The sequence below is a fragment of the Melozone crissalis genome, unplaced genomic scaffold (genome assembly GCF_028551555.1).
Source record: "Melozone crissalis strain CALT ecotype California unplaced genomic scaffold, PUWL_Pcris_2 ptg000007l_1, whole genome shotgun sequence".
Classification (NCBI taxonomy): Eukaryota; Metazoa; Chordata; class Aves; order Passeriformes; family Passerellidae; genus Melozone; species Melozone crissalis.
This window is the reverse complement of record NW_026535785.1, coordinates 18,828,963-18,850,497: the sequence shown is the minus strand read 5'-3', so window position 1 is coordinate 18,850,497 and position 21,535 is coordinate 18,828,963. Positions and strand designations below refer to the sequence as shown.

Below are 21,535 nucleotides of genomic sequence, written 5' to 3'. Positions count from 1 at the left end.
AACCAGAGGAGGTAAACCTTGACTTACAAGTCTGTCAGAGTTGACATTAAACCTTGTTCTTATGAATATCTTAATCATCTCAATTATTATGAAATTACTATGAAGTATGAATATTAACTGTATTTCAACAGGATTGATAGTTAAAGATTTCAGTAGTGTAATAGTCATAATATTTGAGTCCACAATGAACTGGGTTTTGTACGGATGAATCAAACACGTCTGACAAATAATAGGTGAATTTTCTGAGTAGAGTTAAAAGAGTTTCAGGAAAATAGTAATTTGACAATCATACCTGAAGACATTTTTAAAGGCTTCTTAGGTGTTAATTTGAAGATTGACTTATTGAAAAGTGGTATTTACAGAGCATTCTTGGTAACTGCCCTATCTCTAGGGTACCCATTCCGTTGTCTTGCCAATCTTCTGCAAAAGCAGCAGCTGAGTAGGAGGTTACAGGCTTACATAATCATTGTTTGCATTTGAACACTGATAATGAAATGGCTTAACTGAACTCCTGTGGAAAAGCATAACTTGATGAGTTTTCAGAGTCAAAGAGATGTGGCACCAGTGTAGAATCAGATGAAAGGCAAATCAAGTGAGAGTGTCCATATGCACTTCTTTAAAATCACATCTTTGAAAGCTCTTGTCCTTTCCTCATACTGGAAAAAGAAAAAAAATTGGACTGAACTCCAACAGTCCTCTTAGAAAAAACATCACTCTGTCTGGAAGGGAGAAGGGGAGATTGCTCCACAGGAAATCTTCAACTGCTGCAGTATCAGAAGTCATGTTCTCTGACTCAAAAATCATTCAGAAGTTCTAGATTTGCAAATCGATGGGGGAAAATTTTCTTCATGTGGAATAGATAAAAGGAAGAGCTATGAAATTAAAAAACAAAAAGGAAATGTCTCTGTGTGTGAGGAAAATGCAGTTCCTGATTCTTTAAATTCTCCAACCCATTTAGCTTAGACAAAAAGATGAATTATCAGCTCATGTTATATAAGCTCTTCAGTTATTCTTTACATAAGACAGGTAATTTATAATTCCCAATTATGCAATTAAAATGCTAATTACTCCTCACCTAAACTCTCTGTTCTTGAACTGATATTATCAATTACCTTCAATCATTGCAAATCATATATGACATATGTGACAGTGCTGAGTTCTGTATTATTTATGGACTTTCTGTTTCGTATGTCTCTGGTTTCCAGGCAGTATTAATGGCTTTACCTTGATGGATTTGGCTTCCTGAAGGAATGGTATTCCTTCTGATCTGTGTTGTTTTGTATCTTAAAATATATCTGCATTTTAGGGTAATCTTACCCTCTGTTCTGCCCTGAGCTCTGGCTTGTGGTCCATTTCAGTACAGAGAAGTAACACACTTAGAAATCCCAATATGAATTATTTATTATAGAGGTGAACCCACTTACTTCTGTGCTGCTTCCACACAGCTCTCCCTTACTTCAGAAATGTTCTTACTGTATTTACTTTAAGGTACTGCCAGTTTCCTCTGTTATACCTGCTTGCCAAGGTTACAGTTCTTCTGTCCCTGCTGAACTCGGACAACATTGGTCACTTTTAAGGTTCTACTATTATGTAGCATTTGCTGCACATAAAGAAAAATTACTTATTTAAAGAAAACACAGCAAAAATGAGAACAGAATCTAGCTGTTATAATTCAGAGGGATCAACATTTTTAAAAAATCATATATTATTTCTGCTTGTGCATGATACAAATTAGGACAATTGTAAATTGAGATGCTTCAAAGTGTAGCTCCTGTCAGTATCTCTGGTTGATAGCAAGCTTCAGCAGCTCTCCTCTCTGAGCATGCAAAATAACCCAGCCAGGGATTTTAATCTAAAATTTTCATTAGGAGAAATGTAACCAGTTAGTTTAAGAAGTCAATGCACACAAGTGGTTTTATTTCCTGTTGTTCATGGATCTGCAAGTTCTGTTCTAAACAATTTCCAGGCAGAAATCATTAAGTGTATTGTCTCCACGGTGAAGAATAACTTTGCTCATCTGCTCATTGTGCTATTTTTCTTGTTTGGCTGCAAGTTACTAATCCATTGTTTGTTCATTAATAGTAAGTTGGATTATTCCTCCTAGATTTCTCCACTCTATTTTACCCTTTTGCAATGAAGTACTGACTTTTTGTTGTTGTTGTTGTTTTTGTATTAAAACAACCTCAGAGATGTTTTGCAGTACTGCTGTGTGCTGTTGTGAACTAAATGAAAATAGGATTAGATAGGCTAAGCCTTTAAGCATCTAGTTGCCCATGGAAAATAAATTACATTAGCAGAGTAAGTAGGTTAACAAAGAAAAATGCTCTGTTTTTAAGAGCCTCACTGTGTGTAGTGTGGGATTAAAGGAAGCACAGCTTACCTTGTTCCTGTATTCACTGATGGGATGTTACTGACACCTTGTCTTCTTTCCTCTGAGCATCTTTCAGTCTAGCTTGATGTTAATATAAATGCTTTACTAATCATTTGTAAATTATATTTACCGTGGCTCAGCAATTTTGTGGGGTTTGGGTTTTATAGATTTCTTATGTGGAGATTTTTATGTGCCTAAGTGATCAAAATAATGGTCTCAATCCTGGTATAACTGGAGAGATCAGCTTTGGAATATTTAGCCTTTGGTGAATGCTTTAGAAAGGCTTTGTATTTTAGGTTGTATCATGGCTATGCTTCATATTTACTTCATACAAAAACATAATGGCACATTCTAGTTGAAATTCAAAAGCAATTTAGTGCATAGGTAACTGATAGATACTCACCTACATCTTCTAATTGTAGTCATAAAAATAAAAGAAGGAACTACAGAAAATCCTCCAAGTTCTGTCCAGAACTCCCTTAAGTTACTGTGGTTTCCAGTTTATATTCAAACCTTCCTGCTTGCATTTCAAGGGCTATGTTCAATCAATACTATTTTTGAAGCATACAAAGGCTTCTGTTTATTAGGAGGCAACTTTCTCAAATATCTGTTTTCAATATAAACCCCACAATGAGATACTGACCTACAGGTGTCCTTGATCTTCTGTACTTGTACTCTTCACAGGGCAACCTGACAGCAAATCCCTCTGATCCACAACCTAAATTTGGGTTCTATTACCATTATCCACAAATGTTCTAGATGCAGTACCTGGCAGTCATGAACAGGATTATTCAGGGCTTTTTTCTCTCTTGTCAGAAACCTTGGGATGAGTAATTGTCCCTCCAGTCCCAAGTGATGTGCATGTCTCATTCTGCACCTGGCTGCAGTTACTGGGGGTGTGGGACCATCACAAGGTCACTGAGGAATCTGTTGGGCAGTGTTACAGAAACTTGGCAAGGATTTCAATATTTTTTGCTCAGATATTCTTGCTTCTTTTAGTTCCTTCTGTGTCTCTCTTTTCTCCATGTTTATCATGATTTCTGTAATTGCATTTCTTACTGGTTTTGCAAGATACAGGTCAAAATGCTCAATTGGATTTTTATTTAAAATTTGAACCTTTTTGATCTAGAAGTGTCTTGGTTTCAGGAGTGAATAGCTGAGAAATGCCAATGTTGCTTTTTTATACAGCTTTATTAAAAATTGACATTTGAGTTATATTTCTTATAACTCAAGAAGAGCTGATGATAAGAAATTAAATTAGAGATTATTTATGTACTTCTTTTGGAAATAAAAATAATGCTGCTGAGTGTGCATAGATGTGTTCTTTTCTAGTATGAGAAAGAACTGAAAATAAGCAAAATATGGGAGCAATCAATACAGATAGTTCTCTTCCTCCTGCTTTATGTGTCTTTATTCTGTAAATTCACTTAAATTAGGACAACTGTTAACATTAAACTACCTTAGTTCATGTAATTTCCATTCATAGCACACAGATGATTGTAATTGTCAGTGTGCATTAGCAGTAGAAGCTGGACCAAAGATGACCATAAAACACAAACATCATTGTCAAAGTGATTTTGATAATTTGTCAAATTATCAAAAACAGTGTTCATAGAAGGTTTCACTTTAATGGCTTTTTAGGCTGGTTTGAAGTTGAGGCTCTTTAAGCATTCTGGAGATTTGTTTGGCTGTATGCAGTACTCCATAGGATCTGAAACACAGCCAGTAGATACTTGTTCTGTTATTTCTACTGGTGAATAACCCATTATTTCTGAAAGGGGAGTTTTCTTCTCTCCAGTCAGCACAGTCAGTGAGACAGTTGAGTCTCAGCAGAGCAGTGGGGTTAACATTATCTTGTGCCTCAGCAAGTTTGCAAGGAGGAGAAATTCACTCATGTCATATTTACTTGAGTTGATGGTGACTAATACTTGGGGTTTTTTTTAATTGATGGAAAAAACAGTGAATTTTTAAAACTGCCTTAACTCTCTGCATATTGTCAGTTTTTGGCAAAAAAAAAATACCACCAAACCCAGGATGTTCTCCTACACAGCAACAGCAACAAACCAAAGCCATGCACAGCCCATGCCAGCTCTAGCAAAGCTGTCTGCATTTACAGGTGACAGGTGACAATGCTCCAATGGCTGGTCTGTGTACACCACTGAGGCCATCCTTCCATGGGAGGTGATACACCAGCATCCAGCACCAGCATAAAACTGACTGAACACACCAATCCTCCAATCAGAAACACCAGGAGAAGCTCAGGATGCAATATTTGCAATGGATGCAGAATGCCAGATTAAATTATATTCCATCCAACTATTTCAGACTCTGTACTTTCATGTTGCTCTTATGGATGAGGATTCTTGCAGAGCGCAGACAGTGAAATCTTGGTGTGATGAAATCAAGTTCAGAATCTGCATTAACTTCAGTGGGGCTGGGACTTCACCTTCAAAGTCCTGGTACTTCTCTAATTCTGCATATATTCTTTCTAGCTTTGAAAAGCCAGCCTTTGTCATCTTCTTTGTCACTTATCTGTGTGACGGCGTTCACAGGGGGTTTTGGATGAGGGAAGAGATGAGGATCTGACTCCAGGTTTCAGGAGGCTGATTTATTATTTTATCATATATATTATATTAAAACTATACTAAAAGAATAGAAGAAAGGATTTCATCAGAAGGCTGGCTAAGAATAGAAACAGAAAGAATGATAACAAAGGTTTGTGGCTCAGCTCTCTGTCTGAGCCAGCTGACTGTGATTGGCCATTAATTAGAAACAGCCACATGAGACCAATCACAGATGCACCTGTTGCATTCCACAGCAGCAGATAATCAATGTTTACATTTTGTTCCTGAGGCCTCCCAGCTTCTCAGGAGGAAAAATCCTAAGGAAAGGCTTTTTCATAAAATTGTCTGTGACATATCTGTGCTATATCATACAAGGATATTGGCTGTCTCTGGTGGAAAATTTTGGGGTTTCTTTTCCAATTGCATGAAGTCATACCCTGAAAAAGTAAATTCAGAAAAGTGATGTGAATAGTTTTACTAGCAGGAAAATCATCACCTGGCAAAGTTGTGCCATCATCAGCTCAATCACACAGATGGCCCCTTCTTTCTTAGTCTTAAAAGGAAGTCTATGATGTCTGATGAAAACAGAAACAAAGTTCAGGCAACAGCTGGATTACACAATGCATGTCTTAATTTATTTATTGCTTTTTACTGCTAGTCAGGGAGTACTGCAAGAGGTACCGCCATTACTGGCTGCACAGTTTCATATTAATTGCAACTATGAATATGTGATCAGTTGTCATAAGGAAAAATAAACCTTGCTATCCTGCATCACTGATGATGGAAAGATGTGTAAGGCCTTTATATTTCATTTTTACATTTCATTTTTAAGTTCTTTATAAGGTTACTGGAAGTTGCTGTCTAGAGGACGTAGTTTATCCAGTCATTTAAGGTGAAGGGTCAATAAAATACTCTAAAAGTTGCTTCCTAAAATGTAACTATACATATATAAAAGTAGAATTATCATGCAAAATGTTTTGTCTTCGAGACAGTGTCTTGTCTTAGAGAGTAAAGCTTTCCTGCAAGCGAATGTTTCCATATGAGATGTCCATTTCTGTGAAAGGATATCTGTGTCAGAAAAAGTGACAGTTTAGGTGATACATTTTATCAGCTCAGTTTAGTTGTCGGAGAATGACTTGAAGAAAAGGCCATGAGACATACAATTGAGAGAAAAGTATAAGGGAAAAGTAAAGCAGTTCTCAGCCTTCTGATTTCTATAAACAATTAGACTCTCTTTATAAACAATAAAGTTCTCAGACTGTCTTCCCATAACAAGCAGAACACCGTCTCTGGGAAAAGATGACACCCTGGGAACAGATGTGAAAGCTTTGAGAACACTGGTTTTGTTTTTGATAAACAATTGTAGATATTCTAAAACAAAAGGAGTGGTTAGAGCTTTCTCTGTTAGCCTATCATAAACCTGGATTACAGAATATGCATGAATTTCATTAACACTGTTATGTAAGGTGATTGATTGATCAATAAATCGGAGTTCGATGCATTACCAGGATGGTCGTTTCTCCCTTTACTTCAATATTTAGTGATATCTTTGCTGGGTTCTCACCATGTCAGAGTTTCTCCTTAGCTTCTCTGGCATTTCACCTGCTCATTGCCATCATTCATTTATGGGCCAAAACAATCTTAGTGTTTTCTACCTTGTAAACCACCACAGTATTTTGAACAGAAAAGAGATCTTGTAAACAGTGTGTCCCTCTACTGAGTCTCTAAATGGAGGCTTTTCTTTTTTCATATGTGTTAATTTATATGTTTTATTTTGTTTCTCTTTAAAGACTGTCATTTTGTGTAATTTTAAAATCCAGTTTAGATTTACAAGCATGTAATATCTTTAATGTCTTTTGAATTTGAATTGTGTTCTGTGGCTCACTGCTGGAGAAGGACAAAATCACAACATCTCTATTTTTGAATAGCACCATTATCATTCTATGTTAATGAAATTATTTCAGTATTACAAGAAATGAGGTTTTGGAATTCATTCAGTATTACAGGGAATTGGATTGTAACTAGAGCATATTTCAAAAAGAATAAAAGGATCCATGATATGTGCTTAGCTCGTAAAGCACCTAATCCTATATTAATTGTGCTTTGGGCAAATCTGCCCTCATCTGAAGGGCACTTTGACAGTGCAGATGAAAATATTGTAATGCTTTTTAAGGCCAAACAGCTCCTCCAGCAGGATGGCAGTGAAAGAGGAGTTCCACAGGCTGCTCTCCCTGCCCTTCCCTATCCCAAGCACACACAAAATCAAACAATGCTGTTGATTTGTACTGTCCTTTATAGGCTGCAGGAGACTTGGCCTTATCTTATCCCATGATCTTCTTGCTCTTGGGATTGAGTTTGTGTTCATTTTTTTCCCCATGTTTGGACAGGGAAAGATCATAGAGGTATTTAGGTACCACAATCTGAAACTGAGTAAGTCTTAGGTTTTCTCTGTGTCTGTTGTGCCCCAGACAAGAGAACATGACAGTGTTCATTCCAGCCCAGCCTGTGATGCAGAAAGGACCTGGTTTATGTGAGGGGAGAGCTCTGCTGGCTGGTCTGGAGAGGAGGGTGAACAGCACAGGCAGATGCAAATCAGGGTTAGGGAATATTTAATTCAGCTTCCAGCAGAAGGTGTCTGTGAGGTGGTAAATGGAGAGGACTTCTGCTGAAATTATTTTGAAGACCTTTGACCAGCCTGGCAAACTCCTTCCTCTGTGAAGGGCTGGTTGGACTTCACTTTTCCTGAATCCACATGACATAGATCGAGGGCAGCAGGATTGGAAAGGTGGTCATGGATGTGACTGTGTGCCTGAAATGCAGCAATGCAGTGATTTTCTCAAATTCACTTTGGAGAGTTTGGCTAACTTGAGAATTTTACCTGTTACCATCCTGTTCTGTGGTCAGATGAAGCCTCTTGCCAGCAGTAATTTTCCTTTTGGTGTGGAGCTGTGAGGAAAGCAGTTGCCATTTGAGGTCACTGAGCTGCACTGGAGCCCCTCTCCCCTGCTGCAGAGTTGCTCTGTGGCTCTGTGGAACTCACCTGCAGCTCTGCAGGGCTGCTCAGCTGTGCATGGGGGGCAGGTGGAGTGCTCAGCTGAGCAGAAATAGGCAGAGATTGGGGATTTCCACCAACACAGCTGTACTCAAGCAGAACTTGTTTTTCTACCTGTCTTGGGGTGGTTTTGCAGAAATCAATAATTGGCACCTTTGTTTCTTTGCAGCCTGTTCCAGCACTACTGCTACGCTCGAGGGGGCATGCGCCACACCTCCTACACTTGCATCTGTGGCAGGTAAGAGGATGATTTACACTGAACTGTGCAGGCTTTATAGTCAGCTTCCCCCTGCATATTTGTAAAATTGGTCCTTTTAGGCCTATCATGTGTTTGCAAATGCCACCAGAGTGAGTTCTGACCTGTTTTCTCACTGGAAAAGACAAAGAGAGGTAGGTGCTTACCTGTGTCTCCTGAAGACTGACGTGGTAATAGAGTTTGCTGCACCCCAGAGGTTCCCCAATGGCTGCTCCTGCTGCTGCCAGGATCATGTTTATGCTCACCCCTGTGCTGCACTTGGCTTTTTTATTAAATAGCACCATGGAGAGGGGCTTTACAGCTATTCTCTGTTGCTCAAAAAATACTTTATTTGAAATACACCTTAAGTATATTTCTTATCATCTTCAAAATTCTTTGTCTCAAAGATTAGGATGCAATTGAACTAATGTTTTTGGAATTTGGAATTTTTTGCTCTCTCTGCTTCTTGCTGAACAGCTAGTGTTGAAGGTTACTGCATTTGGGAAAGTAGTAGAAAAGTTATCCCTGCAGTTGTAGAAATGCACAGGAGAACAGTGTGGGACACATGCTGAAGAACAGCTGTGTGCTTCATGCAGAGATTAATCTTACTTAGTGGAATTAATCTAATCAGAGTTGTATGACAGTGAAATGAGCCATATATGTTGGTATATATGTTCCACTTGTTCTGCTGCTACTCAGAAACATTTTCTCTTCACTGAAGTCACATATACTTACAAAAGATAATTTTTATGTTAATGACAATAATTCTATATTGCTTTGAAGGTAATAAGAACAATTAGCACCTTCACTTCTTTCTGCAGTTTACTCAATTGCTTATTTGTAAATGCAGTTTTCCAATTTATATGCAAAATTGCAGCAGGAGCATGAGCAGTTTTATGGCAAATTGTGTATCTAAATTGTCTGAAAAGTTTCCTGGTTTAAGTACCACTGTATAACTTGAGAATTAACATCCCAGTGAAATCAAGCTCCATCTCTAAGCTTTTGTCACAGACAGTGATGGTGTGATTTTTCACAGCCATGCAGACTTCACATTCACTTAGGGTGGATCAGAACCTGCTGCAGGATCTGCTTTGGGTGCTGGTGGTCAAACAATTTTGTTAAACCTACAGAAACGCCCAGTCAATGTTTGTGTAGTGGCTCCTTGTGAACTGTGGGACTGCAAACCCAGGACCTGCATTACCCCCAGGAGGAGAAAAGCTCCAACAGCAGCTCAGAATTGAGTACAGACAGGAGCTCCTCGGTGTCCTGTCCTGCTCTGCAGGGTATGGGGGTGGAACTAGAGCTGCCTGTGAGCTTTTTGAGGATTTAAATCACAGAGAAGGGCAGTCCTTGGAATGCCATATCCAAACATTTTTTTGTTACCATCTGCCATTGTATCCTACCACTAGAAGTGCAGACAAACCTGATTTTAAGAAAAATAGTTACATGACATAGCAATTTACAGACTAAGGTCTTTGTATTCTATGTTCTGCCTATGAGTGATGAAGTAAGAATGAATAATATTAACAGTTTTAAGCTAGCTCCTAAGAAATGAATGAATTCAATTAACATAATAATGGCAAAAATAATAGACATTTTTTAATACTGTGAGAATGTCATGCATTGTAAATATTTCACTTAACTATATTTACAGCTAAAAATAACTTTTGCAATTAGGATTTTTGAATATTTTATTCTATTCATGTTGAATTTTATATTTTCCTGAACACATTTAAAATGGGCATATTTTGACAGGATCTTTCCTTTTTAGATTACAGGCCTGATAATATTTTCCATAGAAAAGAATAATCCTTTTAAATAAAAAACAAGTTTGTTATTCGTTTTTTTTTTAATATGCTGATTAAGCTGAAAATCAGGAGTATTCAATACAATATTTCAGTACAGAAATAAACCACTTGTCATGTGATGGGTGCATTTAGTTATTGCTGTCCTGTGCAGTGTTACATTCTTGAGGAGATGCTAAATGAATATTTGGTGTGACCAGAAGTGCTCAATGTGTTGACTGTTACTATGAGAATGGTAACACACATTGATGAGTGTGACAGGGTGTTACCTTTTGAGATCAGTCCTGAAGTCAGTGATATTTCAAAAGCTGCCAGCTGGGGAGTGGTTTGGAGTGCAGACCTCACTGAGTGTCATGGAAGGAGAATAGGAACATTTGTTAAGCATACTTGGATATTTTTGGCACTCATCTACAAAGTGCTGCTTCCAGATGCTAATGAATTATTCACTGCAGTGTCTTAGGATACCAAGGAACCATTTTTACAAATGGGAAAGCAAAGGTAATCCATTCCCATGTCCTGGTGATGCTGGGGTGGGTGGCATCCATTGGGAGCAGAGGTTCCAGCTGGAGTCAGGTGGTGGTGGAGGCATTGGTATTTCTGGAACCACCACAGAAGCCACCAGCAGCTGCTGCTCATTGCTCTCTCATCTTAGAATCAGGTTCAGATCTCCTTGACTGATGTCTCTCATCAGGTGCTATCAGCCATCAGGAATAACACTGTGCAGTGAAATGTCTTCTTCTATCTGAAGGGTTGCCATAAGTGAAGCTTTTTGGACCAGGTTAGGATAGTATTGAATCAGCTTTTCTTTCTTTAACTTCAGCACAACTTTTTTAGATCTCATGCCTTAGACAAAAAAGTGGCAAGAAGGGTTAATGCTTTCTTCTGGGTTGATTCTATGATGATTTAAATCATGGTGGAAATAGGTTACAGTTTTAGTCAATGGCCTTTTGTTTTTTCTTTAGATATCCTTCTTTAGATATCCTAGATATTTTTCTTTAGATATCCTTAATATAGAGCTACTAACTACACTTTTTGTAGTGCTTCATGCTCAGCATAGTCCTGTTCTTAAAATATTGCTGACATTTCTCCTCTTTCTTCTAATGATTTGTTTTCAGGGTGCTTTCTGATCTCAGATGCATCTTGGGGGATTGTTTTCCTTTGCTAGTAATCAGAATCTCTTCCTGCATTTTGCATTCTCAGTGGTGTTAATTTGCACCTCTTCTGCTGCTTCGTGCAATTCTTTCTGGAACAAACATGTCTTTGACACCAGTTAGAAGCAAGTTATTAAAGGAATAAAAATGGAACAAAATGGAATAAAATGGAATAAAGATGGAATAAAAACAGGAGCCTCTTGGAGGTTTTTTCAGATTGGCTTCCTGAAGGTGAGCATTGGCGGCCTCATGTGTGGTGATTTTCAGAGGTACTGACCAAAAGAAGGCAGTGATGCCAGTGATCCTCACCCTCAGTGCTTCATCATAAACTGCAACTTGGCACTGCAGTGCTAGACCTTGCAACTGCTGCCTCTTGGAAGAGAAAGAAGTAGCTTCTACATTAGGCTCATTTGTTTGAGTGATAAAGTTCTGGAATGGCTGCCTGGCGAGGTGGTGCAGTCCCCATCCCTGGGTGTGTTTAACAAAGCCTGGATGTGGCACTGGGGGCCAGGGTTGAGGTGTTGGGGCTGGGTTGGACTCCTCATCTTGAAGGTCTCTTCCAACCCAGTGATTCTGTGAATTCTGTGCTTTGTCAGTGGCTGGGGATTTTGTTTAAATTGTTTTAAAGCCACCCTGAAAGGCTTACTGAATCAGTGTGAACAATTTCTGGCTAACCGTAGCATTTACCTTGTGGGTACACATCGTTTCTGCAGCATTGCTCCAGAAGCATCTTCCTGCCTTCATCTCAGGACAGGGGTAGAGATGCAGCCTGCAGGGGAGATTGGATGTGCACCTCTTAGCAGAATCCCACTGGAGGTTTCCATATCTCTGTCCTAATTTGGGTCAGTAGTGCACGTGTGAGTCAAGTCTCCCACTCATCCTCAGCTGCAGGGCCTGCTCAGAGCCAGGGATCAGTCCTTCAGTGCACATGCTGGTTTTGTTTTGGGTGAGAAGCAGTTGGGGAGCCTTCAAGAGCAGGTTGGCTCTGCCTGGTTGCTAATGGGTGTGAGCCCAGGGTACCTGCCCAGAGCCAGCCAGGGGAGCACACCCTCTCATGCCAGTAAATCCCTGAAATGCAGATGGTGTGCAGATCTGGTCTGCAGCACCAACTGTGCTCCCTGTGCTGTGATCCCCTGTGTGTGACAGAGCCAAGATGTGCCTGACAGATCAGGAGCCTCCAATGCCAAGAAAGATTGTGCCTGCTCAACGCTTCACCGACGGTGCTGAAAAACAGATCCTTCATGCAGCTCCCCTCACAGTTGGTGCTGAGCCTAACAGAAATATTTTGTAAACTAAAACCTTTACATTAAAATGTGCAAAAGAAACCCCTCATCTTTGTATTTGCAATGTGTTTTGTTGAAAGCATTTGTGCAGTTGTCAAATGTGAGTGTATGACTTATTTACGCACTGGTATGGTGTTTGTCACTGGGGGTGCCAGCACATCTTGATAAGTAAACGAGCTGTCTGCAAATACATAAGCATGGAGTCATGCCCTTAAGGTTCATGATAATTTTTTAAAAGTTGATCATAAATATATGCATGTGATGTTTGATTCCCCTACTTTATCCTCAGTATTGGAGGGAGATAAGGAATAGTATCAGCAGCTGAAATCCTGGCAAACTGCTGTGGAGTGTGGGTGTGCACGCCAGCTGTTGGTTGTTGTAGTTGAGATGGAGACAATACAAACAACACACCCCATTTTCAGAAGGTTTCAAACCTGTTTTTATTATAGCATGGATGGTTTTTATACACTCTTACAAAGCTCATAAGTTTGCGCTTTACTCATTGGTCAGGAGAGACAAAGTGCTCATTGGAACAGGCAGTTGCAGGTTTCTTGTATTTATCCTTCTTTCTTTCTTGGTTTCTGTGTCAATGACCGTGGTAGAAAATTCTTTCAGGGGTAAGCATGGATCCTCTTATCAGACTTCTCTCTGGCTCACAGATGTCACTGTAAAACCTCTACCACAGTTGGTGCTTTTTATTATTTCTTGTGGTTTTCCTTACACACTAAACAATGTCATGGAAGGTCATTCTAGTTACTTCCACGTGCCATCATCCCAAAATTTCAACCCTGCACCTGGGAAGCAGCTCCTGAGGCAGAGGAGCAGTCAGGGGCAGGAGCTCTGCCCCCTCTGTCCCCTGCTGGGAGAGCTCAGCTCCCACTGCACACCCTGCCTGGCACAGCACACCTTTTCCTTTCATTGCACTCCATTGCTCTATTACAGATCTTTTCTTCAGATAGAGCAAACTAATTTTGAAAGTGTCCTGGTGTGGAAAATATTCCACCAGTGCCCAGGAGACAGAACATCTCAGAGAGAAGTTTATGTCTGTCTTCATCTTGTATACAGGCTTTCTGGGTCCATTTTTAGCTATCAGCACAGCTGCAGAGGTTCTCAAGTCCAGCATCCAGCCAGTTGTGAAACTGTGCTTAAACCATTGGACCAGCATCACAAAATGAATGTGTTGCAGCCTTAGTTCTTAGGGCTTTTTAACTCTTGATTTAACAACTTTTAACTGTTCTATTTTTTTCTGTTTGGAGTGTGTATAATTTTATGAAGTATACTTTGTATCAGAAAATCATCCCTGTGATTCTGAAATATCACCTTTCACTGTCTTATTACAAGTTTAAAAATACTTAATAATAAATACTTACTGTTTTCAAAATATCAATGTAGAATTATTCAGGTTGTAAGAGCCCTCTGAGATCATCCAGTCCATCCGTTACCCAGCAGTGCCAAGTTCACTGCTAAGCTGTGTCCCCAGGTGCCACAGCTGCATGTATTATTAAATACTTCCAGGGACACAGTCCAGCCATTTAGATAGGGAGCCTGCAGAAACTTGCTACTTTCTACTCCATAATCATTGTTTATGAAATTATCTGTATGACTGATGATCTTTTATCACAAGTGCTTCATGTGTCTTGAAGGTAATCTCTTTTTGGATACAGTGCGTGCTCACTGTTTTTGTAATTGCACACATCAGAAGTCTAAGATGAGAAGTGTGTCAGATGTCACATTTACTCCAGACACAACAAAAGATTGATTGAAATTGAGCCTCAGATTCCTGACATCCAAGATACAAAGCTGTTCCAGCATCACAGCTTGAAAGAACCAAATTTGAGCAGGGTGACCAGTGAAAGGTTTTGATTAAAGCTGAGGTGCAGACTGGCAAGTGAGCTGCAGGGGTTGGAGAGAAGCTGCAGTAACCCTGTCCCAGCATGGGTATTTTTGGGTGTGATGTAATTCTTCCAGCTTTTTGAAGGGAAAAAACGAGAGCATCTATCTGAGGAGAACAGTAAAAGAAAAATAGGTAGAGCTTGAGATCTTTATCAGCCTTTTAACTGACATTTTATAGACCCAGAGGAATATCAGTAGGCAAGAGAGGATGCCAAGGCCAAATGTAGGTCACTTAGTGGATCATGGAACTTCAGAACAAGAGAACAAGTGTCCATCCTTCTCTGGAGCTGTTTTATTCTTATGAATCAGCAGTTTACTCTGAAAGGCTTCCAGGAATAAAAATCTTTTCTTTAAAATGTGATTTTTCAACAGCAGGTGAGAAAAGTGACAGTTTTAATCCCTGCTCCTGCTGCTGGCATTGTGAGCTGGGAATGTTCCCCAAGCAGTGCATCCCTCCAGCAGAGCCCACCTGTGGCCATGCCAGGGGGGAGCTGGAGCTGTTCCCTCAGACAGCTCAATTCCTCCTCTCCCAGTGATTCCCAGAGTGTTTCAAATGTCTGATTTTACCCCAGTGGAAGTTAGTTTGTTTTATGCCTCAGACTACTTAACCTTGAATAGGGAAAAAGAGCACTAAGTAATTTAAAAAATAAAAACAACAACAACAAAACCCATCAGAAAATAATAAATGGGTGTAAATTGAAAAATTACTTCACATAATTCTTTCCTTTACACTGTTATGGACATAGGAAATGTTGATCTGAGCTGTGCCCAGCTCTGCTGCACAAGTGCTGGGGTGGTTACTGCAGCCACACCAGGCAGAGATTGGGACAGCTCTCACAGGCTGCTTTTTGTGTGAATGCACTGATGCTTACAGAGCTCCTTCTTGTGTCATATGAATGTGTGTGTGTTAATGTTTCTTCTTCCACTAATTGTGCCAATTTTCTGTTTTCCCATCAGTGGGGAGAACTCATCTGTTTTGCACTATGGCCATGCTGGAGCCCCAAATGATAAAACTATTGAAGATGGAGACTTGTGGTAAGTAAAGGGTTACAGTTTGTTTGGTATTTTTGTTTTGCCACTGCTGTTTCCACACAGGAAAAATAATATTTTCCATTCTTAGAAAAAGGATAACTGCATATTGATAAAAAGTCTAAATCTTTAAAATAAAAGGGAGCTTTGCCTGCCAGATTATTCTGGTTTCTTCCAGAGGTTCTGTACATTTGCATCTCCAGTTGAAAGGGAGGAGATTTTGTTTCAAACACTTCTGAACCAGAGGCACTTAGAATTGAGTTTAAGAAATTGCTGTATTCTAAGTACAAGGGCAGTTACAAAATTCATCATTTGAGTTTGCTCTTGGACCTCAGATCCAAACCTCAGCTCTGGTGGTGGGGTGGAGTGCGTTGGCTCATTTTAGACAATTGTATCAAACTTCAGAATGGATTAGATATTACAAATGCCTATGTCCACACAGACACCCCACAAGATATAGAGATTAAAATATGTGAAGAGATCAAACCCAGTTCAGGTCAGGGAACGGTGCTTCTAGTTCTGTGATGTGCCAAAAACTCCCTATAAAGATTTACTGAGAGTTTAGTGATGTGTAATACAGCTGCAAATCCCATAAAGTTTTCTCTATGTGTACTGCATGTCCACATGTTTTGCAGTGTCACTGCAGGTGAGAGCAGAGTGAATGAAGCACCAAATACATTCCCAGAAATTGAAATACTATTTGTCTATTTGCCTATTTGTCTGATGTGTAATATATAAAATCATAACTTTCACACTTCACCTCCAAAGACATGGGTCAAAACGCCTTTGTTTATAAAAATGCAGAACTAGTTTTGGAGGAGTTAATCACTGACATTCAGTGGAGGAATTGTATAGAATTACCTTTGTAGCCTGTGCAGGAGGAGTGTAGGTATGTATTTTCACAGTGGAATGTAAATACATGAAGAAAAGCAAATTAGTATTATCATTGATAAGCTCAAAACCAATTATGGAAAACAAATTGAATCTCAGAAGTTAAAAAATATGCCTGGTTGGCTAAAGTTCCAGGCACATCTTCAGGTGCTGCATGTGAATGTATGGAATTATAGATAGGTAATTTCTTTATAATGCTGTAAAAACTTTTTTAAAAGCTTCTTGTACAATAGTTTATGTATTATCTCCATCTAAGGTTAATATCTTACTAAACCCATCAAATACTAAAGTTAATTTATTGCAGGGCAATAGATTTGATTTATGATTGTGTTGTGTTTGAGTAGGTAATATGCTATGAGCATTTTTTGATCAGGAAGGACAAAGCAACATAAAAGTGTATTAGCTGTGTCATTCAATTAAATTTCAAAAGGAAGGTGTGTAGCAAACAAGGAATCTCAGCATGTGCTACTGAGAGAAGATATGCCACAGAGCATTATCATATCCCAGATTTAAAACTTAGGTCTTTAACACTGAGGGAGACCTCAGGGTGAGGGGTGTGTGCGGGAATCTTTCACCTACAGTCCCCAAGGACAATTTAGTGGATGGCTGTAGTCCTCCTTAAACCACAAGAGTTCATACAGGACTCTTTGCAAGCCCTTCTTTTCTGCAGTACTGGAAAAGTCTTTAAAATATGTTTGGTTTTATCAGCCTCAGGTATCTCAGTGTCAGGAAACCATAACCTACCTAATACATCAATCACTTCAGGGTTTCAAACTGCTGAGCAGCACCTGTGCCCCAACAAAGACAGCAAGGTGTGACAGGGTCTGGAATAACCTCCTGCTCTTGGAGAAGACGTTTTCAGGTGCCAGCAAAGGCTGCCCCAGATGCAGGAGTGTTGTATTTGTGGGGTGCCCTGTGGCAGGGAGGAATGATAAATCTACTCCATGCTCTCAGAAGGCTAATTTATTACTTTATGATACTATATTATAATAAAGAATACTATACTAAACTATACTAAAGAATACAGAAAGGATACTTACAGAATGCTAAAAAGACAGTAATGAAAACTCGTGACTCTCTCCAGAGTCCTGACACAGCTTGGCCCTGATTGGCCAAAGAATCAAAACAATTCACATGAAACCAATGAAACAATCACCTGTGGGTAAACAATCTCCAAACACATTCCAAAGCAGTAAAACACAAGAGAAGCAAATCAGATAATTATTGTTTTCCTTTTTCTCTGATGATTCTCAGCTTCCCAGGAGCAAAACCCTGGGCAAAGGGATTTTTCAGAGAATGTGAATGTGACACATGAGCACCTGCCAGGCTCCAGCCACTGCCCTGCCCTTCCCTGGCTGGCACTCACAGAGCAGCTCTGCTCCACATTGGCTTCTTAGCATTTATCTCAAGGGCGAATAAAGCAATAATAAGAAAAAGTGATTTAATTTCTGTAAAGACAATTTAAAAACACACTCATTTTCCAGAGTTAAAAATAATGTTTCAGAAAAAGTCTTGAGGTGTAGCATGCATGAGCAGCATACAAATTCTGAGTGGTTTCACTGTGGGACTTTACAAATGTCTAATTTGGGTGTGGAAGGCTGTGTGTGTGCATATAGAGGAGGCATTAAAATGACAGTGTGCTGATTTGTCTTTGTCTATTAGCATTTGTATATTGGCTTTCAATTAAGTTTTTTAATAGCTATGGGGAGCCCTCTGTTGGATAGTGTCAGGAGGCCCTGAACATGGAGAAAAAATAGACTTAATTTCTAATGAAAAAGAGGTAAGAGTATTTTAAGGGTTATTTCTGTTTCTGCCAGTGTTTTGGCATAACATTAATCTAACTGTTCATAGAGTTGTGTGTAATAGAATTGGGAGAGTGGGAATTTGGTGTGATTTTTAATAAATTATTCTGTAGAATTTCATGTCTTTTTCTTAACATTACTTAGTGGATATGAATAACATTCATGGGTTTTGCACTAATGTGCAGCTCAGTATTTTTATGTACAAAGCAGTGCAGTGCAGTAAGTATCATAAATAAGTCAACTAAGCACCTGAATATTAGAAAAAACACATTTAGAAAACTAAGACTTTGCTTCTGTGAAATGCTTGAGTGCATGCATTGCTGGCTTTTTAAAAAGTGTAAGTACCAAGGATTTAATTGTTAAAAGAAGATCATAGGCCAAAACACTTGTGCTATTGCATTTTTATTTCTTTTTTAAGGCTGTTATTCTGACTTCTTTGTCAAAAGCTGTGGAAGGTTTAGAAAAGCCTGGCTTTATGATGTTTTTTTCTTAAATTAACCTGTATCAAGTGGGTTTATTGCTTCTGTAAGAAGCTGATATGGAATTGTATCTCTGATAGTGCATCATAATCCACACTTTTTATAGGTACAGCTTCTGCACTAAAAGATCCCAGTGCAAAACAAAGGACTGTCAAGGGAATTTCTGACACTCCTTGTTAATACACATTGTCTTGCTAAGCAGGGCTATCCTTTTCAATCTGTTAAATATTGAAGTAGCTATCTAACACAAAGCACTGTGATTGACAGAGAAAGAAATCAGTATTTTTAGGGAGGTTTAGGTGTTCAGGATACAGATATTTAACTGGTATGGATATTAAAAGCAAATATTGCAATAGCACCAAATCAGTGTTTTGTATAAATGATTCATGTACTATAGCATTCTGTGGTGAACATGGAAATTATCAATTTGCTCTAAACCAACACTTTCCCTAAGCAGGTGCCTGTTTCTGTGGTCAGAAAGGTCACCCAGATAAATGGGGTAGGCTGAGTCACCATTGTGGGCACTTGGCCCTTTTACTCACTATTAATTTTAAATAAAATCTTCTACTTGGAATGTAGCAAATCACAGCTGGCAGTGATGATGTATGGCCATGCTGTTCATAAATTCTGATTTTCTTCTGTCATCTTAAAGCTCTGACAGCTTGGATTGGAGCTGAGCCCTGGACTGAGGTTCACTGCATCCTTTCCAGGTTTTGCATTACCAATGGGATGCCAAGACCCTTTTGTTTCTGTACTGAGGCATTTGGTAGTAGGGAAAGTGGAGTCACAAGCTAAATACTTGTTGTAGTTTGCAATCTCCTGCCTTGCACACAAGAGGCTTCCAGCATTTTGGAAATCCAAAGGTCTTTCAGAGTTTGGTGAGGAGTAGAATGAAATTGAAAGCTGCTACTCAAGAAGACAATAACCCAAATAAATAGAAGGAGTAGAGATCTGAATCCTTTAGGCACAAATCCAGAGCAAATGTGCACCTGGGAGTCCTGCTCAGAGAATGGCAGCCCCACATGGCAAGTGTCTCATGGGCAGCTGGCTTTTGTTCACACTGCAGGAAGATGTTGGGTCAGTATTGGTTACAGGGCCCCTGTAGGAGGTGGGAACTCTGGTTTCAGCTCTCCCAAACCGATCCCTGACTTTGGCTGGAAGTGATGACCTGACCCTGGGGAACAGCATCCAGTTCAGTAGGAGCCAGTGTGCTTCAATGAAAAGTGTTGGCTCAACAAATCAGCATCTGCCACCTGAGAAATTAAAGCTTTCTTAAAAATAATGGAAGCAAATTGCCTTGAGTCCTCCTTCCTGCCTGCTGCCCTTGCCCTGCAGGAGTCACACCCTGGCTGGGGAGAGAGGGCAGGGGGCAACAATGAGCATCAGGAAGGGGCAGGGCAGATGTCTCTGCTCACCTCTGCGGTCTGCTGGTTTGTTCTAGAAACCTGAAGTGTATGTTTTATGTTTTGATTTGAGAAGTTTCTGAGTAAAATTGGAGTTTATTGCATTGTTGGCTCTGGCAGGCTGACTTTGTGGTTTCCTGGCATTGCCACGTGCCAAACACATGGCAGGAGTTGATTGTTCTGTTGCAGTTGATCAGCAGGGCTCCTGCAGTGTTTGGCAAATAAAAAATGCTTCTGTGATCTTAAATGAAACATGGATTCTTCATGATTCTTCACTTAAATAATAGAAATGTAAGAAAATCAGCCTGATTTAACAGAAATCAGATGTAGCTGAAATAGATACAGCTGTTACCTGGGGTGCCTTCCTGCAGGTGTCATGGGTTGCAGGTCTTGGTGTTTTTATGGCATCTGCCAAATGTACCTCAGTGAAAATTCAGCTCTTTGTAAACAACTCTCATAGGCAGGTTCACTAACTTCAAGCACTTAATAACATTTTTGGGGGTTAGTAGGTCCATTTTGGCTTTGCAAAATAATGAAAATTATTGTTTATTCTGCTGAAAAAAAATAATTAACATTTTGAAATATTCTCCTCAGTTACAGTGTTAATGAAGAGCAGACCCCAAGGATCACAGGCACTCACCTGGGCTGGGGCAGCTGCACGGGACCCTGCTCCTCCCTGAAGCCAGGGCCAGAGTGTGACTTGTGAAGAGGGCTGGGGTGAAAGCATAAATAAGGGGAGTACAACCAGCATCAACTGCTTGGGAAGTGTAGCAGACCTAGGAGAGAATCCATTAACCTTGTATTCACAGTGGGACTATCTATTATTTATAAAATAAAACCAGCTTTTAGAAGTTTAAATAGAAGCAGGTTGGATAATCAGAGGATGGATTTCATTTTATTTGACTGTTTATTTTAACATTCACATAATTGCTTATTGATTACTTATTTTATTGAAATAATTTATAGATTTCAATGACAGTACAGTGTCCTTGGTGAAACAGAATCTCTCTCATTGCTGTTCTCATGATGTGCCATCACTGCTGTGGATGACAGTAAAGCAAGTTTTACCTGGAAATAGATTTATTGCATTCAGGTACCAGAAAATTTTGTAAGTGTCACAAAACCAAACACATCTGTCATAAAAGTCCAACATTTGCATAATGTTAAATGATTTAAGTGTGTCTTGGCTGTATCAACAAGCATGGCTATTTGCTGAGTCAGTGATAGATCTGGGGACATGGCAAACTGTCTAGTACTGCAAAAAGCCTTTATCTGAATAGTTTAACTCTGAGGCATATTTTTGTTTCTACCTTTTTCCTAAATATCCCAGTGCAAATTTAAATCGTCAGAATCATACTGACAGCAGGGGGCACTAAAAGAAGAGCTGTGGAGAGAAGGGAACTTTGCCCAAGTTTTCATTTTGGTAACAGCCTGCCCTTGCCAGAGCAAACACTCAGCAGCCCTCTGGGAGCACTCCCTCTACATGCTTGCATTCTGCTCAAGCTGTCAGACTTGGGTTTGTTTCCTTCCATTTGGCACTTGGATGTAGCTTTTGGTGTTTTCTTTGTATTATTACC

The 21,535-nt window shown here is 39.5% G+C and overlaps 1 protein-coding gene across 1 annotated transcript in view; it reads left to right on the top strand.

Moving 5' to 3' along the window:
* The window catches only part of PEPD (peptidase D), a 150,823-nt gene that overhangs the window by 77,774 nt on the left and 51,514 nt on the right, over positions 1–21,535 (top strand). Inside the window, exons 10-11 of the mRNA XM_054269377.1 lie at positions 8,157–8,225; positions 15,312–15,389. Of these exons, the coding sequence (XP_054125352.1) occupies positions 8,157–8,225; positions 15,312–15,389 (147 nt within the window). The remainder of the gene's footprint in view (positions 1–8,156; positions 8,226–15,311; positions 15,390–21,535) is intronic.